Below are 21,757 nucleotides of genomic sequence, written 5' to 3'. Positions count from 1 at the left end.
TGAATAGAAGTGCTTTTGTTCAAGGCTCAACCTAGTGTTGTAGTGTTGTTCTAGACTCAGTGAGGGGGGTTGTTTTGAGGGGTGAAAACTAAACATTGACATGGTTATGGATTCAGCCAGTTAAATTTGTAGATAATTTGTAAATATTTATCTGACCTTTATTTCAGTCCTACCCTGTGCTGCCTTTCCTGAGAGGCAAATTTACATGATGCAACCATTAGTTGACTTTTGTTTCACTTCACTGAGGTCCAGCACAAAGGGCCTTCTGGTGGTTCCCTCATTGCGAGAGGTGAGGTTACAGGGAACCAGGCAGAGGGCCTTCTCAGTAGTGGCACCCACCCTGTGGAACGCCCTCCCACCACCTCATCTAGAGAAAAACAACTACCAGACTTTTAGAAGACATCTGAAGGCAGCCCTGTTTAGGGAAGCTTTTAATGTTTAATATATTATTGCATTTTAATATTCTGTTGGAAGCCACCCAGAGTGGCTGGGGAAACCCAGCCAGATGGGCAGGGTATAAATAAATTATTATTATTATTATTATTATTATTATTACTCCTGCCTAATCCCCAAAAGCTGGCCATGGCATAGCATCAGTACCAATTCTTTTGGTATAGATCCTCTCTCCATTCTATCAATTTATTATAATTAACCAAATAATATGCATGTATGTACGCACATGTGTGAGTGCATGTGTGTTTGTGTGTGAGGGTAATTGATGCATATTTTTCATACTTGCCGTACAGGTCGAAGAGCAAGTCAGCACAACTGAAAGGGTGTTTCAAGATAGACAGTATCAGATTGATGCAGCCATAGTACGAATAATGAAGATGCGGAAGACACTCAGTCACAATCTTCTTGTTTCAGAGTTATATAATCAGCTAAAATTTCCAGTAAAGGTGAGTGAAATATTAATGTATAATACAGTAAGGGAGAGGTGAAATTGGGAGAACAATTATGGTAAAATTACTGTGATCACAGATTACATTATCATTTTCAGAGTTGTCTCCCTCTGTCTGTCTGTCTGTCTGCCTGTGTGTCTCTCTCTAGTATTTTATTTCCTTTGTCCTTACATTGCTAAACAGTGTCAACTTATTTTCTTATTACAGCCTGGAGACTTGAAAAAGCGGATTGAATCTCTCATAGACAGAGACTATATGGAGAGAGACAAAGATAACCCTAATCAGTACCACTATGTTGCATGATGAGGAGGAAACTGTTTTTATAAAACAGGAGGACATTAGCTTCCCAAGAATGGATACTTGTGTTGTTCCCAAACCTTACTTTTAGCAGAACTGGGAATGATGTTCATTAAGCAGTTGCATGTACTGCTGATACTTGAAACATCCTTGCCTAGAATCTGTGGTGGTATTCAGAGACAATTATTTTTAGATCTGCTTCTTGATTTCTTTCAGAATTCTGTTCAAAATTTATTTTGGAGTTGGAGTGAATGGTAATTGTCCTCTGTATAATTCTTTTGCCTGAAGAGTGGTTGTGTGTGTTTGACAGCACATCATAAAAATACTTTACGCTGCCATTTTTCGCTTCAAGAATTATTTGAGTTTCTTTTAAACACTGTTGAAGAACAATCAGTGGTCTCGGGGTACACTGAAGTTTTAACTATGCACCAAGAATTCTAGTTTGTTCTGTTAGATTTTTGTTTTGTTTTTTGTTTTATATACTTTATCCCTGTTTAGATGGATCAAGTGCCAAGAGGATAACAGCATTAAAATAGATGAGCTTTCTAATGAGCTCAGATATTCATTGGTGAGATATATTTTCTTCTTGGCCACATGAAGGTGAACCAAATAAGCACTTTCTAGCTCTGGGATAATTGTTTCTAACCTTTCATGTAAAAAAATGAAACTATAGGATAATATAGTTTTATTCTAAAAGTTACACACAGGGTAATTACAGTGGCATGATCTTAGAAAATTTCAAAATATATTTTTAAGGCTTTTTAGCCCTGTAACGAAAACAATCCAGCTCCTCTTCGGATCATACTTGCTGAAACATGAGAAAACATGAGAAAATATTCCTATTGTGGTAGCTTTCCTCCTTTCTATCCCATACTGTGCATTCATATGCAAAGTTTCTCTGGACTTTCTGCACGCAGGAAGATTTGATTGTTCTCATAGTTTTACCTTGACAGATGAAGTAGCTTGTTTCATATCATTTATATGGAAATTCACAGAACTTTGAAGAAAGAAAGCTATGTTAACAGACAGTTGTAACAGCTGGCTTTACAGGATATTCATAATGATGTATGTTTAAAAGAAACCAAAGGGAGTTTGACCTTTTGTGTCATTAATGTTAGTAGTATCTTTATTAAAATGCTTTGCATAAAATTAGTAACTTGGTTTATTATATAAACTCCCTTGTACTATTTTGACTTCTGCAAATTAAAATCCTTTTCTCATCTGCATTACTATGAGTTAGTGATGAATCCAACATTCATTGAATTTTCCTTCCCATTTTCCTGTTTCAAAAAGAAAATCTTAAGCAAATAGAAACTTTTAAATCTGATTTTTACTTAAACCAGATCTCGTGCATAGTAACTGCTTTATCACATTCATACAGTGGCAATCTCTTTCCTATTTGCAATAGCATGGAGTATTGTCTATCCAATATTAGTAAAATTGCATTGCTACCTTTTTACTACTATAATGAGTATGCCTCTTTCTAAAAGACAGGACCTTCATGAGGATTCATACAACGGATTAGTTCAGGGTTCTCCAAACTTACCTGGCCTTGGGCTAGTTCGTACGGCACCGATCGTGCGGCAGGCCGGAAGAGCGCGTGCCCATACACGCATGCACTCGCTTTTTCCGTTGCACTTCCAGGTCGGTGCAGCACCAGAAATAGCTTGTGCGCACAGGCCCCCGCAGACCCGAAAGAGCGCTGGAAATGACGTTTTGCGCATGTGCAAAAGCTATTTCCGTCACCATGCCGACCTGGAAATAGCGCCAGTAAGAGTGGGCGGCGGGGGCCACACAGTTGGTTTGCATGGGCTCCATCCGGCCCGTGGGCCTTAGTTTGGAGATGTCTGGATTTGTTCAATGTTTCAGTATTTTTACAAAGTACATCCTCATTTTTCTTTTCTTGTCTCCAGTACTGCTTTATTTCCTGCAACAATTGTTCAGTTTGGAAACTTGCACAGAAGGCTATTAACAAAGTTATGGGCAATATCTCTACAATAAATATAGCTAAATTATTATTTAGACTGGAAAACAAAATAATAGACCAAAACAACATATCAGTAACCAGGATCTTACTTCAGTTTACTAGTCAAAACTATTGATTGCTTGAAATAGTATAATTTGGTAGATCTGACCAGAAAAACCTAAGAGAAAAATAAAAATATAAAAGTTAATAACATGCACTTTATAAATTATTATTGTCAACACAATTTTAAATAAATGTAATTTTCCCAGTTAGTACAGTACTAGTTTTTGCTTGCACATCTGCCCATACTGATGGCCTGAAAATGGTTCAGCTTTCCAGGGTTCTGTGCCTGGTCATTTGGATGTGGGAGACAACTGCATTAGAGATGCATTTGTAGAGATATAAAGGGAAACACTCGACTCCATTTGTCTGTCAAGGGATGGGGGGGGGGGGACTTGAAAGACTGCCTCCTGTTTGCAGTCATTGATGCCAAGCTCATATTCATATCTACCCTCTTCCGTTACAGTCCCCTCTCTTGACCTCTTTCCTTTTTTGTTAGCGTCCTTTTTCTTTTTAAAGGCAGTAATGACCAGTGACAGCTGTAGCCATTTTAGTGAGATTTCGTGGCATTGGTAGGTTGTCACCTCCATTTGCTGCAGGTGGCTTCAGAAGCCAGAGCAGGTACTGAAACTTATTTCAGCTCAACATAAAGCAACTTAAAACTTACGCAGCTTGTGTTTCGATTTCTGCTGTCTCGCTGGCATGTTATTATGTGACTTTCCCTGCACCTCGCCCTAAAATGTCTGTAGTTATGAGCCTCTTCCTGCTCTTATGAGCCTATCAAGTCACGTTTGTGGCGACAGTGCAACCGACAAGCCCACATTTGTTAGGGGCTCTCTTGCTTTTCCTGAGAACCTTCCAGTACAGGATTTATGTTTCGGAAATAATTTGTTTTCCCTCTCCGCCCACACAATAATAAAAAAACATGACTCTATCGCTAGAGCTCTCATGTGACATCGGATTAATTTCCTTGGCACAGAACCTGGAGAAGCTTCCCAAAGGAAACTCCTGCAACCAGCCGCCGACCTCGAACGACGCACGGGAAAAGCGTCGTTTTCCCCGCCACAGATTCTCAGCCACGATGTGTTGCGGGCCTAATAGTGATAATCGCCACAAGCCGATTCGAGCTTTCCCTATATTTCGCTTTTAGCAGTTCAGCACCGTGACGTGAGAACTAACAGAAATCGGTTAAAAAATCTACAGTTTATTAAAAAGGGGGGGGGGAGAGAGAAAATCCCTCAACGGCCTCAGCCTATGGCCTGCTTCTCTCCGTTCTCGCGAGATCACGGCTCTGGTTCTCCCCGGCCCTCTGCCCTCTCTTTCTCTCTGCCCCCCCCCACCCCACTCTTTATTAAAGAGGCCGGGCGTGGTTTATTAAGATCAGGTGACGGAGGTAAAAGAAAAAGCGGTGGGAGAGGCGGGGCGGGGCGACGACGGCGTCGATCACGTGACCGCGCCTCTCGGCGTTATTCGGTGCTGCCGACGCCGACGTTCCTCAGTCTGCGCTCCCCGCTCAGCTTCGTGTTGCTCTGTCTTGTCTCCCGACTCGGCCCGCTCCTGTCATGGCGCCTCGGTACAGCTGGGGGTTGTTCCTGGCGGCGGCCCTGCTGGGTGAGTATCCGCGGCGGCTTCCTTACGCAGGCCTCTCCCCGGCCACGGCTCGCTGGTCTCCGCCGCTTACCTGAGGAGGGAAGGAGCGCCCTGACTGCTGCCGCCGCCGCCCCTTGCCCTCCACTCCAGGCCTGCGCCCTGTGCCTGAAGCCCCGCGGCGAGGAAAAAGGCGGCGGCCTCCTCCCGTGTGGCGCTGGGCTGGCACCGCGCCTCTTCCTGGAGCCGAGGGCTGGGCCCGGGCCGCGGGGTCGCCGCAGCCGCTTTCTTTTCCCGGCACCTGGGAAGTTAGCGGGCCAGGTGTCCGCGCCAAAGGGCAGGCAGGACTCCCACGCGGCCCTGCGGGCAGAGCAGCCTCTCCGCGTTAGGGAGAAGCAAGAGGAGTGTTTTTCGCCGTGGGAAACGGTGGCGCAGTACACGGTGTACTTAATGTAGTGCAACCGCTAACGCGGAATTCAACATTTAAAGGAGCTGCCTCTCCTCAGTTAGGCAGGTGTGATTTGGCTGTATACCGAAGCCCATCTCGTCGTCCCCCACCCTTCTCCCCTTATGTGCTGGAAGCCGCCCAGCTAGGGAAACCCAGCCAGATGGGTGGGGTATAAATAATAAAATTATTATTAATCACGGAGCTTTATCTTCAGAACTGACAACCTACTTTTCCTCCAGGTCACTGTTTCGCGAGACTGACTAGTTGCTACTGTAGCTTTACTCCAACCTTTGCCTAGCTTGTACACCCAGGGTGTGGGTGGCTTTGTAACCTTAAACCTTGACGCCTAATTCCTTTTGGCTGCAGCTGCATATCTTAAGAAACATACTGCCACTTGATTGTTCTCCTTCCATGGCAACTGTGTTTTGAAGCCTGCTCAAATCCTGTATCCCTATGTTCTGTTTTCCCCCAGCAGCTCTGCAAACCATTTTATTTTATTTTTTTGCGGAAGTGTCCTCTTCTAGCAACTACAGGTGTGAGCAAGAGAACTTGTTTGCCTTCTTGTGCTTGAGGCCTTGCATACTGCTAATTTGAAATAGATAACTTTCACTGTTGGTATATTGGTGCAGAGAGCACTGAGAGTTTCTTCTCCGCTTGATTGTACCAACAAAACTGGCAATGCTCCCTTGAGGCCACTCTGGCTGACCCTCAGGACTACCCCCCCCCCAAAGTCACACAGCTTCCCAAGTCACACTCCTCATGAGCACTGCTTTGCAGCCTTCTTGTATTTGGCTAAACTCTGATAAGTAGTCTTGTTTCTCTGGATGGAAGATAGGAAGGCTTGTTTGAGAGTGTGAGTGAGCAAACCAACCTGCAGTACAAAGGTAAAATTTACATTTGTTCTGCCCACTTTTACCTCTGGCCCTACTCATAATTGCCATGTGGCTTAGGAAGGCTTCCCCAAGGGAATGTGTCCTCCCAACTAAAAGGTTCTGCATCCCTGCTGTTTTGCAAGGCATTCCCCATCTTACCTAACTTGTGTTTTGTGGAAACTAGATGTAGCAAATGTGAAGGAACTTAGAATGTAATAGGTGACCCAGCTGAAGGTGAAATTCTTCTCTCCTGATAGTAGTTGTCTTCTGCTGGTTTTTTTCTCCCAAGTGGCATTGTCTGGTTTCAGTATCTTTATCACTGGGTGTATAACACTGTTTATATGAAGCTGTTATCTCGCAGAGATTTCTACAGGTTCTCTTGCACTCAGTGGGACTTAATCCCCCTAGTAAATATTCATAGGGTTAGGCTGTAAATCATACAATCTTCTCACTATAGCTTGAGGTAAATGAGAAAACCTGGGCATCCCAGTACTGTAATGTAGGCCAGAGTATAGAATGAAGAACAAGTATGACTCATGAATTTGTGTCCTTCTGTGCTGCTTTGACTTGATATGGTATGGATTTGTATGTGATTATTAGTCTCTGCCTTACTCCATCCCACTCAGTAGATGGTTATGTATATCCTGAAGTGTTCCCCACCCACCCCAAGATTGATTGTATCTCCTTTGTCATTAAATTTAGCCTTGCCATTATAGGCTGAAGTATTTGGGCCTGTTGTAAAAAAGCAGAGGCATGTTAGAAGTAAAAAGGTACATATAGTAAATTCAAGAGTGGTTTATTTACAATGTTTTAAAGGCATTAAAACACAAAGATTAGGAAAACCAGAGACAAACCTGGGACTAATGAGACTAGTCTCCCCTTTTACTGCAAAATAATGAATACTTATTTTACTTAAACTAATTATGTATACTTGGGGTGTGTTTTTAATGGTTTTGAACTTGGATTCTTTAAAGATACATTCATGGATCTGATTGCCAGTGGATTTTATTCTGGGTGTGATATCTGCTTTTTCCTGAAATTCAACTTTTGCTTATATGATGCTCCCTCAAGTTTCACTTTGCAGTTTCCTGCTCTGCACCAAAATAAAGGTTCTAAAAGGACAGGAGAGCATACTGCCTACAAACAATATTGTTGGATGATTTAGTACTCTTTGGTCAACTGCTGTCTTCTCTTGAACTCTCATTCATGCCCATGTCTTCAAAAGACTTATGGGTGCTCAGTGAAATATAATATTAAACTTGTTAACTGATATCTAATTGTGTGGGAGCTGTAACTTTGACTGGTGGCTTCTCTTGAACTTGATTACTTCAGGATTTTGGAATAAATTTCCATAAGCAACTATAAACTTAGTACTGTACATCTTTGCCTGCAAGAAAATTGTTGGCTTTCTTAAACTTTCCAGATCAGCTGTCAACTACAAATGGTTGAACTAGAACCAGCTTTATGGCATGAGATGAGGTTTCTATAACAATTTGAAACTTTGGGTAGTTTGAATGGATCTGTATGGTAAGGAATCCTTGTGCATGTGCACAACAATTCAGCTAACTGCAAGGTCTGGTAGATATCTCTCCAGAACTGCCAAACTCTAGTTGATTTACTAGGAGCAAACAAAGAAGATAAACAAGGGGTGTAAAAGGAATGATAATCCTTCCAGTGCCCTAAATGAGGCTGAGGGCTCTGGATATGTAGATAATTGTGGAGGGTTTTAACTCCCTTCTGCAGTGGACTTGTCCAGTTTAGGTGTAAAGAAGCTGTATTTGGGAAACATAACAGATGTTTCTTGCTATAAATTAATAGCCACCAATTCAGCTTTTGAAAATTGCACAAATAGTGTTTTTGGAAAAGTGTGATAAGTCTGAACACTGCAGTACTGCTAAACTCTTGATATGAAAGTTATGATCTTCCTAGTGCAGTGTTGGCCCAAAGTCTTGCATATATCACAGAGTTGCTGACAAACTGGTGTCATCTAATCTCTTGCTAGAAGGCACTAACTTAAAAGGGCTCATGATGGAGGTGCCGTTATCAGATGAAAAGCGGTGGGGGATTTCTTTTTCTTGGCTGCTTTATTGGAAGGGTAATATTCATTCCATAGGTTTATCTGCAGTTGCCCCATAGTCACAAGGAAGAAACCTACATTGGTGCATAAATACTAGAAACATCTCTTTGTACCAGCTCATTTCACATATGTATAATCCAAAACATGAAGCTTACAAATGACTTTCCACTAAAACTTGTGTTTTATGTTTATCCGTAGCATAGAATTGCTTACTCAGGAAGAGCTGATGCAGCATGAAATCTGGGCCGGGATGACTATTTAGCAGGAAGCTGTGTGATATATTGTCTTGCATAATGATGAACTTTTCGGTTTCAAGACTATTAAATGATCCACTGAAACTTAACCTAGCCTTGCTCTTAAGTTAAGATGGGGTGCGCAATCCTAATGTGAACTGCTTTCCCACATAGCTGCTCTTCACTCAAGTTGACTAGGTATCTCAATGGTTCAGATTCTCATCGCATGAAACATGTAGCTACCATTCTACTACTCTGAGCATGGCACACTTATCATAGAGTAGAGAGTGATTCAGGCTGCCCTGGAGTCTTCCTGTCTCTGCTTTTATCCACTGCATAAAGGGTTGGAACAGCCATGCTCCCATAGTGCAGTACAGTATTGTGAAATGCACAGGAGGGGCTGCAGCCAGACTAGTGCCCTTGTTTGCTGCCTGCCTGCAGATCTTAAATGTGCTGGCAAATACAAAGAATCTTTCCATGGATCCCACAGCTTAAAAATTTCATTGTCCACATACTGTATTTAAAATGCCTCTTGCACTCTATTAATGTGGTGTTGAGTGATTGAGTAAGGCAGGTGTGTCTTCTTTTGATTTATATATTCATCTTGTTAGCTTGCATATTGTAAAGCGGCTACCCATTTCCTAATAAGCAGTTCCAGCTCTGTATTGCATAATGCTGATAGTTTCAAACCTGTGAGAATTGGCCAATAAAAAGGATCTATCTATTTTAAAAAGGCCTTTATGTTTCTTGGTTCTGGTGCATATCTTTAAAAAAACCAAGCAAGCATTTTGGTTAAAATATTATTTGCATAGGGTATGAATAGTCAATGACTTTAAAGAAACTGGCATTGAAAATACACTGGCAGAGCAATCCAAACCCTGGTTGGGCAGCAGAAACACATAATAGAGCAGCGTAGCTTCCACAACATCTGCAGCTCTATTGCTCTCATTGCCAGGGTGCAGGGCAGGCAAAATTCTGCTTCTGGAGCTATTGTAGGGATGGGGCCCGGATCTTAGGCCAGCTCAGCCCCTTCCCATCCCACAGAGGCTGGTGAAACTGTTTGGCACATCAGAAGTTTGGATTGTGCCCTAAGTGATGTAAAACTGCTTGAAACACCTGTTCTCAAAGTTGGATAAGCTAGACTAGTCTCTTGTGAAGAATATGTTCTATTGGTTGGATGCTGTTTTGGCAGTGTAGCTCATTTGTTTCTTTCTGATTCTGCCATACAATTCAAAGATGTAGCAGTGTTTGCAATTCAGATAGCAGTTTTATTCCATTTTAGAGGAATCCCTCCATGGTATATACTCCCAATTAAATGTTAGGAGACCTCTGACAACAAATGGAACACAATTCTCCTGCAGTAAAACTTGTCATTCAGAAGCACAAACAGCTTACAGCCTTCCTGCATTTTTAAGTAGAAGATGAAAACATTGCAGTGGACTTTGCCCTTCTCTCTGCATTAAGCAGTTCTTGGGAGAAGAAACTTGTATGAATGCACTTTCATAATGGGCTTGAATTGCTGCCACTCCAGCATGTTCAAAAATGACAAAATCAACAAAATGATGGGGTATAATCAGGCTGTGAAACTTGCGCAATTTTTGTGTCTTCCAACAATGTTGCTTCGTTGGCAGGTCACTACTTGGTATTCCAAGATAGTTGTTTGTGTTTTTGGAGAGGGAATTAAGTTGCTGCAGTTTGGAAGGAAGGGGGAAGCACTGGGAAAACATGTCACTGTTGTAGAAAAAGCCTAACAATGTACTTGTGTAAATCTAGAGGGGAAGCATATAAGATTGTAGCTTAAATTATAAAAAGGTGGAGGTTTAAAGAATTGTCCTTTGTGCAGATCTTCATATGTTGGTGCAATCTGAGTAAATCATTAGCTCCTGCAGGTGGTAATCTGTAGTTGCCTTTGGCAACAGCCTGTACTGTAGCAACTAGAACCTTATTAATGAAGACATCTGATAGCTGAGGTCAACTTAATATTGCCTGTTCACATTTTAAAAATACTGACCCCGGCCAGAGGTAGAATATACTCGGAACACCTTTGTGGGGTGGGGATTTCTACATTCCTTTAATTTTCAGTAAAATGGGAATGAGTATTTAGGTAATATTTTTGTGTTTGTCATACAGTCTTAATGTAAGCCATGGCTCCGTTACTAAAAAGCCGTCTTGTACACTTGAGTATTGGTATCGTAATTATGAAAACATATACAACCCACTCATATAAACAATTAAAAGTATAAAAATGGAGATGTGATGAGCTTTCTGCTTTTGTATATTTTCAAATCAAAATGATTCTTTAGCATGTAGCTAAAACTTGTTAGCTTGTGTTTCTCACATGATGAATTAATCAAGAATGTTTGGTAGTTTTGTAACAGGACTCTTATCAGTGTGTTATCAAGAGGACTAGATACAAATAAAGCCAGTGGAGATACAATGAACCATTTTGCAAACAATGGTTGTAATTCTGGTTGACATAAATTGACTTTCCTTACATCATTCTCATGGTTGCTTAAGAGTTTTTCATCCCTATGGAACATGCTTTGTATCAACGTAGGAATGCACTAATACATAAGGTTCTTAAATATTGTGTGTTTTATAATAATGGTTTAGATTATCTACACAAGAAAATGTGTTGCGAGCAAGAGTTGCTATAGGGGAATCCTCGCTTATGTGGCGGTTCTGTTCTTGGCGGCTGTGCATGGCAGCAGGATGCATGGGGGTTCCTTCCATGCCACCCCCTTGGACACCAAAATCAATTGTGTGCGAGTGGGGAGGTGCCTGTACTGAGTAAGTGCAGGCTTTCTAAAAGCAATCATATTCTGCTTCCACAAAAGTCATCTTGTCCCAGTGAAGCCCATCGTTACATATGGACATTGCATATATTCTTCAAAGCTGTCTATCGGCATTGCACTTCTTGATATTTATTGTTTTCTGTTTGCAGGATTTTTACAAGTATCTTCAGCGTTTGAAGTAAGAGATGGGAAAAACAAAACCTGCATATTAGCCAATTTTTCTGTGCTATTTACAGTGGAATACAACACAAACACCAGTAAAGAGGTGAGGATGCTGAAGCTTAAATGAGTGGTGGCCCAGAAAGCTGCTTACAGAGACATAACTTTTAAGGTCCTATGTTCTGTGGCTAAAAGCAGCAAGATGCTGCTTTCAGAGCTGAAGATGCTTAATTAGCACTCAAGGTTGAGTCTGAAGAAATTTTGAATTTCTATATTTGATTGGGAGCTGCAGTTAAACCTTGGTCTCTGATTTGTTAGTATATGTATATGTTCATCCTATCCACATGGTAGGAAAATAATTTTAAATGTACATCATGAAAGTAATGCATGAATTGGCTCAAAACTCACTCAGAAAGGAAAGTACTTTGCTGAAGTGTTTGTGGTCAACTGAAGGCACAGCTTGATGGAAAACAAGTTTGTAATATCATTTACTGGTGGGAGATGAGGATAAAATTTAGTTATACATAAAATTATGTCCTAACCCAATTCCTTGGGATCAGTAATAATGCCTCTAAAAAAATATGGGATTAAAAATAGCCCTGTTTATAAGGCACACAATGCTAACTTCACTTTTATAGCTGCTCAAACAACCGTATCCACCATGTGCTCATTAATGGTCTCTGCATCAGCCTTGAGCAAAGTTTCCCAGACTTAGGTCTTCAACTGTTTTTGGACTACAACTCTCATCATCCCTAGCTGGTGGTCAGGGATGATGGGTATTGAATCCAAAACAGCTGGAGACCCAAATTTGGGAAACCCTGACCTAGAGGAAAGTCTTGATTGAAGTACTGCACAGGAACTGTCTTAGGTGCTGTGTCTTTTAACCTTTATAAATCCCTTGGGTGAGGGTGTAGAGGATATGCTCATCAAATTTGTAGGTGACAGAAAGCTTGGAAGAAGACAGAATAAAGATTCAAAGTGATTGTAACTGGCTAAAACACGGTACCCAAACCAGCAAGATAAAGTTGAACAGTGAGAAATTGTAAAGTTCTATGTTTACAAAATCAAGGCCACAAGTGTAGGAATGGGGGGAGACCTGCTTTGAAGCAATACATGTGAAAAGTAGGTATCTTTAGTAACTAAAGGTTTGTCAGTCAAAAAATTAAACACGAGCCACCAGTGCAGCTACTAAAAAAAGCCAATGAAAGTTCAGGCTGCATTGGTAGCAGGATTGTGTCCAGAATCATACCATGAGAAGTAATAGTTCCACTCCGTTCTGCACTAGTCAGGCTACAGCTGTGTACTGTTATGGGCATCACATCTTAAATAAGACATTGAAAGATGAGAGTGTACTTTGAGAAGAGTGACCCAAGTGCAGAGGAGTCTGGAAACCAAATTCTATTAGGAATGGTTGAAAAAGCTGGGCATGTTTAGCCTGAGACGAGAAGCTGGGGTGTGGGCACAATAGCAGTTTTCAAAAATATCATGCAGAAAACAGAGCTGACAGTCTGTTGCTCCAGAAGGCAGAACTGGAGCTAATGGATAGAAATTGCAGGAAAGGAGATTCAGCTAAATTTTACAATTTTATCCTGCCTTCCCTACAAGAAGCTAAAGCCCCATTTTATTCTTGTAACGCCCCTGTAAAGTAATTTAGGCTGAGAGACAATGACTTTCACAGTGTCACAAAATCAGCTTCATAGCTGTGTTAGGATTTGAACCTGAATCTCCCTTGTCCTAGTCCAGCATTCTAATCGGTACACCATTGGTTCTGTCACTATTGTTTTGCTAAAATTCTGTTGCTACGTATGCCTGCCTAGTTTAGGAATAGACAGAAACGAAATGTGGTAAGTAAGCCCCAATCTACTCTGTGCCAAATCCTTTATAAAACATAGGGAGGGATTATTCTTTCCCCAATGCACACCCCACCTGCCTAACCTTTAGTTAATAAATAACAAGCAAACACATTTTTACTTGGCATGGGATCCCTCCTTCCCACACTTCACTCTAAAGCCTTATCCTACATTGTAGAAATTAAACTGCAATTACCGGTAGATCCTGACCCAGAGGTGCACCACTAAAACTTATAGGTTGACTTTATATTCCCACCCTCACCCCCCAAAATTTACTATGGTTATTGAATGCCTTGAAGAATTTTACTTACTTTGGGTTGTTTTATGTTTACAACAGTTCTGATGCTCACTATAACAGCAATACTGTTTTTGTCTCTTAGGTCACAGTCTTTTCACTTCCTTCTAATGCTGTGGTACTGCCAGAAAGCACATGTGGCAAGCTGGACGACACTTCAGAAGTTCTTGCAATTGGATTTGGCAACAAGAACTCATTAAAGATGACATTTGTAAAAAATCCAGACGTCTACGTTGTCAGTAATCTGACGTTCACCTACAACTTGTCAGATGCCAGCTTTTTCCCCAACTCAAATGAAAGTAAGTGTTTTGAGGCTTTGCAAAATACAGTATGATGAAGGTAGCTGGCTTGGTGGTACTTAGGATGGTTGCCATATTTATGGAGAAATTGTCTGAAGACCACCACACACTAATACAATTGCACACTTTCTGCAGCTGGAGCAAGAGATGTGTCCAAGGAAACTGATATTCGAGCAGACTTAAAGACAACATATACATGTCACAGTAAGAACACCATAAGCATGAAAAATGTGACTGTCGTCCTCAGCAATGTTACCCTTGAAGCATACCTTGTAAATAACACCTTCAGTGGAAAAGGTAAGCATTGTATTTTCAAAAAGCTTATGGCATGCCAACTCTTCCCAGTGGAACTAGTCATACCCCAGAGACTCCCATTTTCTCTGTAGGTCTGGAGTTGTGCTGGAATATTGCTATTTTGTAATGGTTTATGTAAAATGAGTTTCTGATTGGGGAAAGCCAAAGCAGTCTTTGTAAAAGCATAGGATTTGAATGACCAACAACTTATCATGTAGAAAGCCAAAGGGTATTGTTAATAAGTTGGGAAGTAGTAAGCATTACTGGCAAATGCAGCTGAAGCCTAGTTGGAAAGGACAAGAGAAGAGCAAACTGGGAGAACCTTCCTCCCAGTTCTTTCACTGGTCTTTCTGACAGTATAGTGTTTTGGAAGAACAGGAGGAGCCCTCTTTGCTGTGTGCAATTTGTGAAACGGCAATGTAGCAGCAAATGAATGAATTTTATCATGCCTTTTTAAATGGCCCGTTTCCAGGAAACAAATTGCTATCACACCGACGAGCCTGACACCCAAGTTTAGTTTGAGACACAGCTTCCTTCAAAATGCAAGGGTGAATTTGGAACAGCAGTGCTACAAGTAGGACAGCAGGAGCTCTTTTTTGCCATCTGGTCTCTGCTCCTCACTGCTACCACACAAAAACCCGGCTGGGGGCAGGAGCACCAGCTGCCACTGTCCCTGCTATGAGACTCACACCAGTCCTCACAGCTGATAAATTTGCTGAGAAAGGCCAAGAGCCTTGACTTCTTCAAGCAAAGGTGTGTGTTTAGTTGTGCCAATGTCAGTGGAGGGGGTAGTATGAGAGAGAGGGCTACCCTATTAACCTTTTAAGGAAGCAATTTAGTGATGGGAGTCATTTCTGAGAAGGTTTTTGGCCATTTAGCTATTGCTAACTGGGTGTTTGGGTTCATTGAGTCTTGGTGGAATTTTATCTAGTCTTTTGTGGGGGGGGGGGTGAAGTAACAGTTAATATCTGGTGGATGGGTGTTCCTATCAAAGTGTTTTTTGAAATGGAAATTGAAAAGAAATGTTGACTGATGATTTATGCCTATTTCATCACACCTATTACTTCTAGTGCAGTGCCTTAGGTGGGCTCCATAACACTGTCTGGTCCAGTTTATTGCTTGGAGTTTCAATTATTGAGGCCTGAGGATAGTGACATGGCTCTGGACTAGTTTGACCAACCACTTGTGTTAGGAAGGGGCAGTCTGCCTGGATCCAGGAGAATGTAAATTCATGATTGTGAGAGGGAGTGGACCCAAGCTATACAGCACCTGAGTGAGACAGGAACTTTGTCTAGGCTTAGCTGCTCCAAGCTCTCTTGGATGGCTCTGATTTTCTAGATCCACTTTAGTGAGGCATTAGGACTGGGTTTGGAAAGAACAGAAACTGCCTGCGTTTCCCTATGAGGTGGTCTCTACCAAGACAGGTGAAGAGTGTGACTTAATTCTCTTACCTGTCAACAGCTTTCAGTATCATAGGCCAGCCATTGCCAAACTGGTGTCCTCTAGATATTTGGTACTGTGGCTCGGGCTCCTACAACTACAGCACAATCATATTGGCTGCAGTTGATCATAGTCCAAACATGTGGAGGACACAAAGTTAGCTTGTGGATGCTTCTTGATTGAGCACTCCACTGCCCCCCCCCCCCAATGAGGTTTAGGTGGTCCAGTGATTTGGAGCACCTTTTATCAGTTTTGGCTGACCTAACTATGACTCAACAAAGCTCCTGGTTGGAATACAGCATTGTGCCTTTGAAAAATATCTAGAAACTTGAGTTGGTCCAAAATAAGAGTGGTCAGACTACTGATGGGGATTGGCAAATAAAATCATATTGTACATGTGCACTAGCTTCCAGCCCCTTTCTGGGCCCAATCCAAAGTGTTGGTTTTAACCTTTAAAGCTCTAAATGACTTTGGGTCAGTCTGCTTGAATGAGTTTATTTTCTCATATATTTCTGCCCTGGGACCTTAAGATTTTCATTGGCCCTTCCCCACATTTCCACACCTAATGTGGTAAGGTGAGTGGTTTTGATGGTGGCACCCCATTTATGTAATGCTCTGCAAAAAAAAGCTCACCTATTGTCTTTTGGATGCCAGGTGAAGATTTTGCTCTTCTGGTTATTTCAATATCCCTTTATTGTCTTCCTGAGTTTTGTGGTAAATTTGCCCCTGCAGGCTTCATGCTGATGCTTAAATATTTAGCTCCCGTGCCCATCCTGTGTTTCGTATTGTTGGGCTTTTTAATGATTGCATTATTGGTAGATGTCTTTGTTTTTGAGCTTAACAAACTATGAATTGCCTTGAAGAACACAGCTGTACAAGGAATATTAAAATTTATTTTCAAAAATGAAAAGGGGCTTAGTACACATTTTGTAGTTGGGAGTGAAGCAGGAGAAAAGACTGGCTGACTAGAAAAGGACAAAGTGAAAAAATGAAGGTTGTCTAGGTGTTAATTGACTTACTTTCCATGCTATGATTTGTGATCACTGCCTTCTAGAAACTCGCTGTAGTGAAGACATAGGGTCTACAACCGCCATTCCCACAACTACAAGTGTGGCACCAACTGCAGCACCAACTGCAGCCCCCAAAACTCCAGATGTTGGACGATACAATTTGACTGGCTGTTTGCTTGCTTCTATGGGCCTGCAGCTTAATGTTACCTACACCACCAAAAACCAGGTAACTTCCATATTTATTATTTATACATAGAAATACATAGAGATATATGGGAAGCTAATGCACCTTAGACCAGACTAGTGGGCTTATTAAACCCAGGCTCTTCAGCACCAGCAGCCACACAATAATGTGTTTCAAGGAGGTTAGTGTCGTCCACCTGTGCAGTGTGTCCTGCACACTTGGCCAGGATCTCTTATTCTTGCACAACTGCCAGTTAAATTTAGACTAATCATAAACATGGCAAAATCTGGAAAAGTTGATCATCTGATCACCCTCATGGCACTATTGTTGTTACTGAAAATTCTTTCCTGCGTTCGTTTCCAGAGGAGCCCAGGGCAACAAAACAAGACAATTAAAAACAGCTAAATTTTAAAAACAATCAAGGAGATAACACTGCTGTGCTCCAAAGGTTTTTAAATGTGCTCATTTCAATATCCATACAGATCACAGCCTGTACAGCAAAGTCATTCAATTTAACCCTATTGTGTACTGCTAGGAAAGTTGCTTTCCTGTTTCTGCACACTGTTCCCAAAGCTGTTTACACAAAATTTACTGAAAGTATATACATTATTGCTTGATCTCCAGTGAGAAGGGTTTTTTTTTTAAAAGAAAATATGTCATAACGTTTTGTTTTTCTGTTTCCAAGACTAAGAAGTGGGAGTTGTTGAATCTTCCAGCAAATACAAATTTCTCTGGGCATTGTGGGGATTCCACAGTTACTCTGAACTTGACTTCTGGGAGCACTGACCTGGTTTTTTATTTTGAGCAGGTAAGCATAGTTTGATGCAACACTTACAGAATGCTGATGTACTCCACATGGTATTGGTCTAGGCCCCCCATCATCCCTGACTTTTGGCCATGCTAGCTGGAGCCAGTGAAGTTGGGAGGACACCACATTGACTGCTTCTGATTTACAGGCAGAGCTGTGTTTGACATATATAGACCATGCAAATATTACTCTGTTCATGTGCATAACTCTGCTTCTACCAGTAATTGGGAAGATCATGGATCAGGGCACAATAGCTCATGTGCAGAACTTCAGTAGCTTTAGACTGTTTTTAGAAGGTTACTTTAGAGGTTTTCATTATGTTACTATTGGTGTGTTTATCACCCTGGAGGAAGGTGTTGCAGATTAAAATGGCAAATTTAGATGACTTGTAATTTTGTATGTTTACGTTTATTTACTTGAGTTTATGAAACAGCCTCACTATCTTAAAATCATCAATAGTTCCAGTGGGATCTGGAGTTCATGCCCTTAAAATAGGGCATTTCTTCTTCAGTGTCATCTGTAGTTGCCAATGCTTGTGGTTTTTTGTTCCTGGCTTAACAAAGGGAGTGAAGCAGGAGTGATTCAGCAGTATGTGCATGCACATAACCCATGTTTTAATTATGGCTTGTCATGATATGCAGATGTATGTTGTCTTTTAACAACTGCAGCATATTTTACCAGTGATGTGGTGGCCCTGTAGCATGCATAGGATAGCCTTTTAAAAGAAATCCAACAAGTGACTAAGATTTATCTTTCTTTTTAAGAACTCAACCACTGACAAGTATTTTCTGCACCGTATCTCTGTGAGCACAAGTCTGCCTGTTGAATCTATAAGTAAGTAATATATACTGTTTATATATTTTAAAATGACTTTAATAGCTTAGGTTTTGAAGGATACAAAGAATGTCCAAAATAGCAAAGAGATGCAAGTATTCACAAACTGTGTTTATTGCCAGTTTGAAATGCCTGGGTTATTCATTCTTTAGCTTTTAGAAGGCTCACTAGGAGATAAGAGCGAAAGCCATGAACCTTGAAGTACAGTCAACTGTTTTGATTGACATCCACACCATGATTTCAGGGTCCTGAAGCCCAGGAAAGCAAATAGCCTATAAAAGTTTGGTGCAATAGCTTGTCCACGACAATGCTGTACTGATAGCAGGAAAGGAGTCCTGACTTTTGGCTTGTTACTGTTCATCAGGACTTCACACCACCACCTATAAAAACATGGTGGCAAAATGGGCTGGTGCCTTTACAAAAGAGTGTGGTCCTACTTAATTGTGTGTGTGGTTGTTTTTTTAATACAGAAAGAACATTTAAAGCTGACAACGATAGCCTGAGTGCTCTCAAAGCTACAGTTGGAAAATCATACAAGTGTTTTTCAGAAGAGAGTATTTTGATCTCGAATGAAACTTCTCTCAATATATTCAATGCTCAAGTCCAGGCTTTCAAGATCACAGGAGACACATTTGGAACACGTAAGCTGTATAAACTATGTTAAACAGAAGTTCAGTGCAAAAACTTCATTCTTTCAGAGCAATAGTAACTTGATGAGCTAGCTTAGTCAAACTCAGTGGTGTCACCTGTACACATTCATAGGTTTGTTACTTTACATTACTGTGGGTGAGCACATGATCTGTGACTTACCCCTGAGGTTGTGATGAACAAATATGGTGGCTCATCTCGGCTCTGCCCAAACACTGAAGGTAGTTAAAAGAAGCTTAAATAAGTTTCAGAAGGAAGACTATCATTAATTCTTAGTCTGTTGTACCAGAACACTCCATAATAAGCATTCTTCTTCCTGCAGCCTCACTAATTTAAAGTTGACTCCCAATTGGTAAAGGCAGACTGCCATTTTTGCAGTTTCAAAAGGGATGGGGGGAGTTGGTACAGAGCAAGATGCCATATAGAGAAAAAATGTAGTTTGATCAAGTGACATTACTGCAGCTGTACACAGCTGTGCTTAAGCCTATAGCTAATTAGTATGCTACAAATGTTTGGCTATTAACCCTTCAGATTCCCAAGTAGAGTTTACCACAACGTCATTTGATCTGACTGCTGACCATTTTAATTTGCATCATATTGCTAACAGCTAACCCATTGCTCCCAGTCACCAGCTGTGGCTGGTGGGACTTAAGTTCCTCATCCTAGCGATACATGCTGCGACAATCCAGACTTCTCTGCATCCATCCCATTGTGCTGAACTGCTAGCAAGGGAGTTCCTATATTGGTGTGATTGTGGGACTGATGTTGTGCATATGTCCTTTCCACAGAAAGTTAGAGTTGTCTCCTGTTACTACTGGGAGAAAATATGATAGCCATGATTAGAGAGCCTAGAGTTGAACTAAACATGCCGCTTGTAAGATTGTGTGCCTTTTTTCTCAGGCTTGAAATTGCCTGATTTCATGTGAAGGGCAAAGTAACAAGGTTGAAATGGTTACTTTAGACACCACCTGTGCTCAAAGGTGGGCAAGAAAGCACTTCCCCTTTGGAACTACTACTACTACTACTGTCAAAACTTAAGAGTTTGAAGTACCATTATACTTTCTATTAATTTTGAATAAATACAGACAGTTTTACCAAGTGGTAACGAATGTAATACTACCTTGGGAAGTTGTTCCTCTAAGGTTCTACCAGATGGGAACCTAGAATTCTGATATTTTGGACTACAACTCACAGCATGAGCCTGCCAGGAATTAGGTATGATGGGAATTGTAGTTCAAAAAATATTTGGAAGGCACCTGCAGTAAGTTAGGAGGCAAAATGGTTTAAATTCACTTTCTGATAGTCAATGTAGATACCCTGACAGATCATTGAAGAATAGAATAGATTGGGTCCTGGAATGATTATTTGGTGTTTGGCCTGGTTCCTTGCTATTTTTCTAACAGAATTTTAGGATTAAAGCTGCTTAATAGGATTGTTTTTGTCTTTCTTTCAGCGGAAGAATGCCCAATGGATGAAAACAATATGTTGATCCCAATCATAGTTGGTGCAGCCCTTGCTGGACTTGTCCTTATAGTATTGATTGCATATTTAATTGGCAGAAAACGTAGCCATGCTGGCTATCAAACAATTTAATGTTTTGCACTTCCGTAAACCAGTGTGGGAGAACAGCAGTTGCAAGAAGCAGATACATCGATTCCCCCCATTTCCCCCTCAAATAGATTGATATGAGGGAGCACAATCTCTTCCTTACCAACTGTTTCTTGCAGTGCCTGCTTTTACTAAATGTGAAATCCATCTCGTGGCATTTAACTATGCACAAAGGATAACTTCTATAATTCTGTTTAATTTTGCTAATGGGTTAAGTATTCACCCACATAGAAACAGGCTGAAGTTTTAAGAATGCTTTTCTGAATTGGCATGGTTTTTAATGTCAACTACTCTAAATGGATGTGAAGTAGTTAATTCACATTCATTCACTTAAAATTCAGATTAATTATATCTAACAAAGGGAAATTTCCACTTTTCTGATACTACCATCCTATGCTGAATTTAAACTGCTTAGGTGCAGTAACTACAGTAATGACTGACCAATCAAATATACAATTCCCACTTTGTCTCTACCTGGTATGTATCATTAATAAGCTTTAAATGCTAAGCCTGGTATATGCAAGGTGTGGAGATACAATTTGGCTGACTTCTAAGATGTTTTTGGTCTGTCAGCTTGGTAGGAGCTGGCCCTTTTTTACATAAAAAAATGGGTGTTACTTTATTTTTTGTAAAGTGAATTTCAGTCTCTTCTGTTGAAGTTCAAAGGAGGTCCTTTTTCTGCACATGTGTACAATAATAGACTTCAGTCTGCTAATTCTTGCTTTGATCTTGGCTGGGACTGTACACTGCAAGGATCAGTTATGGATGCATTGCCTGTAACAATGCTAATAAAGACTTTTCTGTATGTTTTGTCAGTGTCCAGTTGAGCAATTGCGACATCTTTGTGTAAAGAGAAGTGGAAGTTTTAAAAAAACCGTAAGTGGAAGGAGCACACTGCAAAACCCAAGCCGCAAATTTTGCCTGCCATCTTCATTTCTCTAGTCTGTGCCCCAGAGAAGCTCAGAAGCAGTTTCAGAAGATGAAAGAGCAGTTGGGTTTGCAGTGGCCAAGGTACCTACAGACAAGGGAATATGTCCTGGGCTGTTGTGTAATATGCCTGGCAGCCACTGCCAGCACAGCGTACCTCACTC

The 21,757-nt window shown here is 41.0% G+C and overlaps 2 protein-coding genes across 2 annotated transcripts in view; both read left to right on the top strand.

Moving 5' to 3' along the window:
• The window catches only part of CUL4A (cullin 4A), a 33,525-nt gene extending 31,100 nt beyond the window's left edge, over window positions 1-2,425 (top strand). Inside the window, exons 19-20 of the mRNA XM_033147727.1 lie at window positions 747-899; window positions 1,110-2,425. Of these exons, the coding sequence (XP_033003618.1) occupies window positions 747-899; window positions 1,110-1,205 (249 nt within the window). The 3' untranslated portion in view covers window positions 1,206-2,425. The remainder of the gene's footprint in view (window positions 1-746; window positions 900-1,109) is intronic.
• A 2,223-nt stretch (window positions 2,426-4,648) lies between these two features.
• On the top strand, window positions 4,649-21,476 carry LAMP1 (lysosomal associated membrane protein 1). Its single transcript, XM_033147726.1, has 9 exons — window positions 4,649-4,836; window positions 11,387-11,502; window positions 13,627-13,840; window positions 13,976-14,137; window positions 16,629-16,810; window positions 17,454-17,576; window positions 18,341-18,410; window positions 18,881-19,051; window positions 20,512-21,476. Exons 1-9 carry the CDS (start codon window positions 4,788-4,790, stop codon window positions 20,649-20,651), a joined length of 1,227 nt encoding a protein of 408 aa, XP_033003617.1. The 5' UTR covers window positions 4,649-4,787; the 3' UTR covers window positions 20,652-21,476.
• Window positions 21,477-21,757: the final 281 nt, after the last annotated feature.

Source organism: Lacerta agilis, chromosome 4, assembly GCF_009819535.1.
Source record: "Lacerta agilis isolate rLacAgi1 chromosome 4, rLacAgi1.pri, whole genome shotgun sequence".
In the NCBI taxonomy this organism is placed as follows: domain Eukaryota; kingdom Metazoa; phylum Chordata; class Lepidosauria; order Squamata; family Lacertidae; genus Lacerta; species Lacerta agilis.
The sequence above is the reverse complement of the archived record's forward strand: the minus strand, read 5'-3'. Positions and strand labels throughout refer to the sequence as shown.

What these genes read in the sequence shown, in the direction of transcription:
- LAMP1 (XM_033147726.1), top strand. Translation starts at nt 4,788, where the DNA reads ATGGCGCCTCGGTACAGCTGGGGGTTGTTCCTGGCGGCGGCCCTGCTG. An exon ending in TAACACCTTCAGTGGAAAAG is followed by an intron (nt 14,138 to 16,628) that starts GTAAGCATTGTA and finishes ACTGCCTTCTAG; the next exon opens with AAACTCGCTGTAGTGAAGAC. An exon ending in CCTACACCACCAAAAACCAG is followed by an intron (nt 16,811 to 17,453) that starts GTAACTTCCATA and finishes TCTGTTTCCAAG; the next exon opens with ACTAAGAAGTGGGAGTTGTT.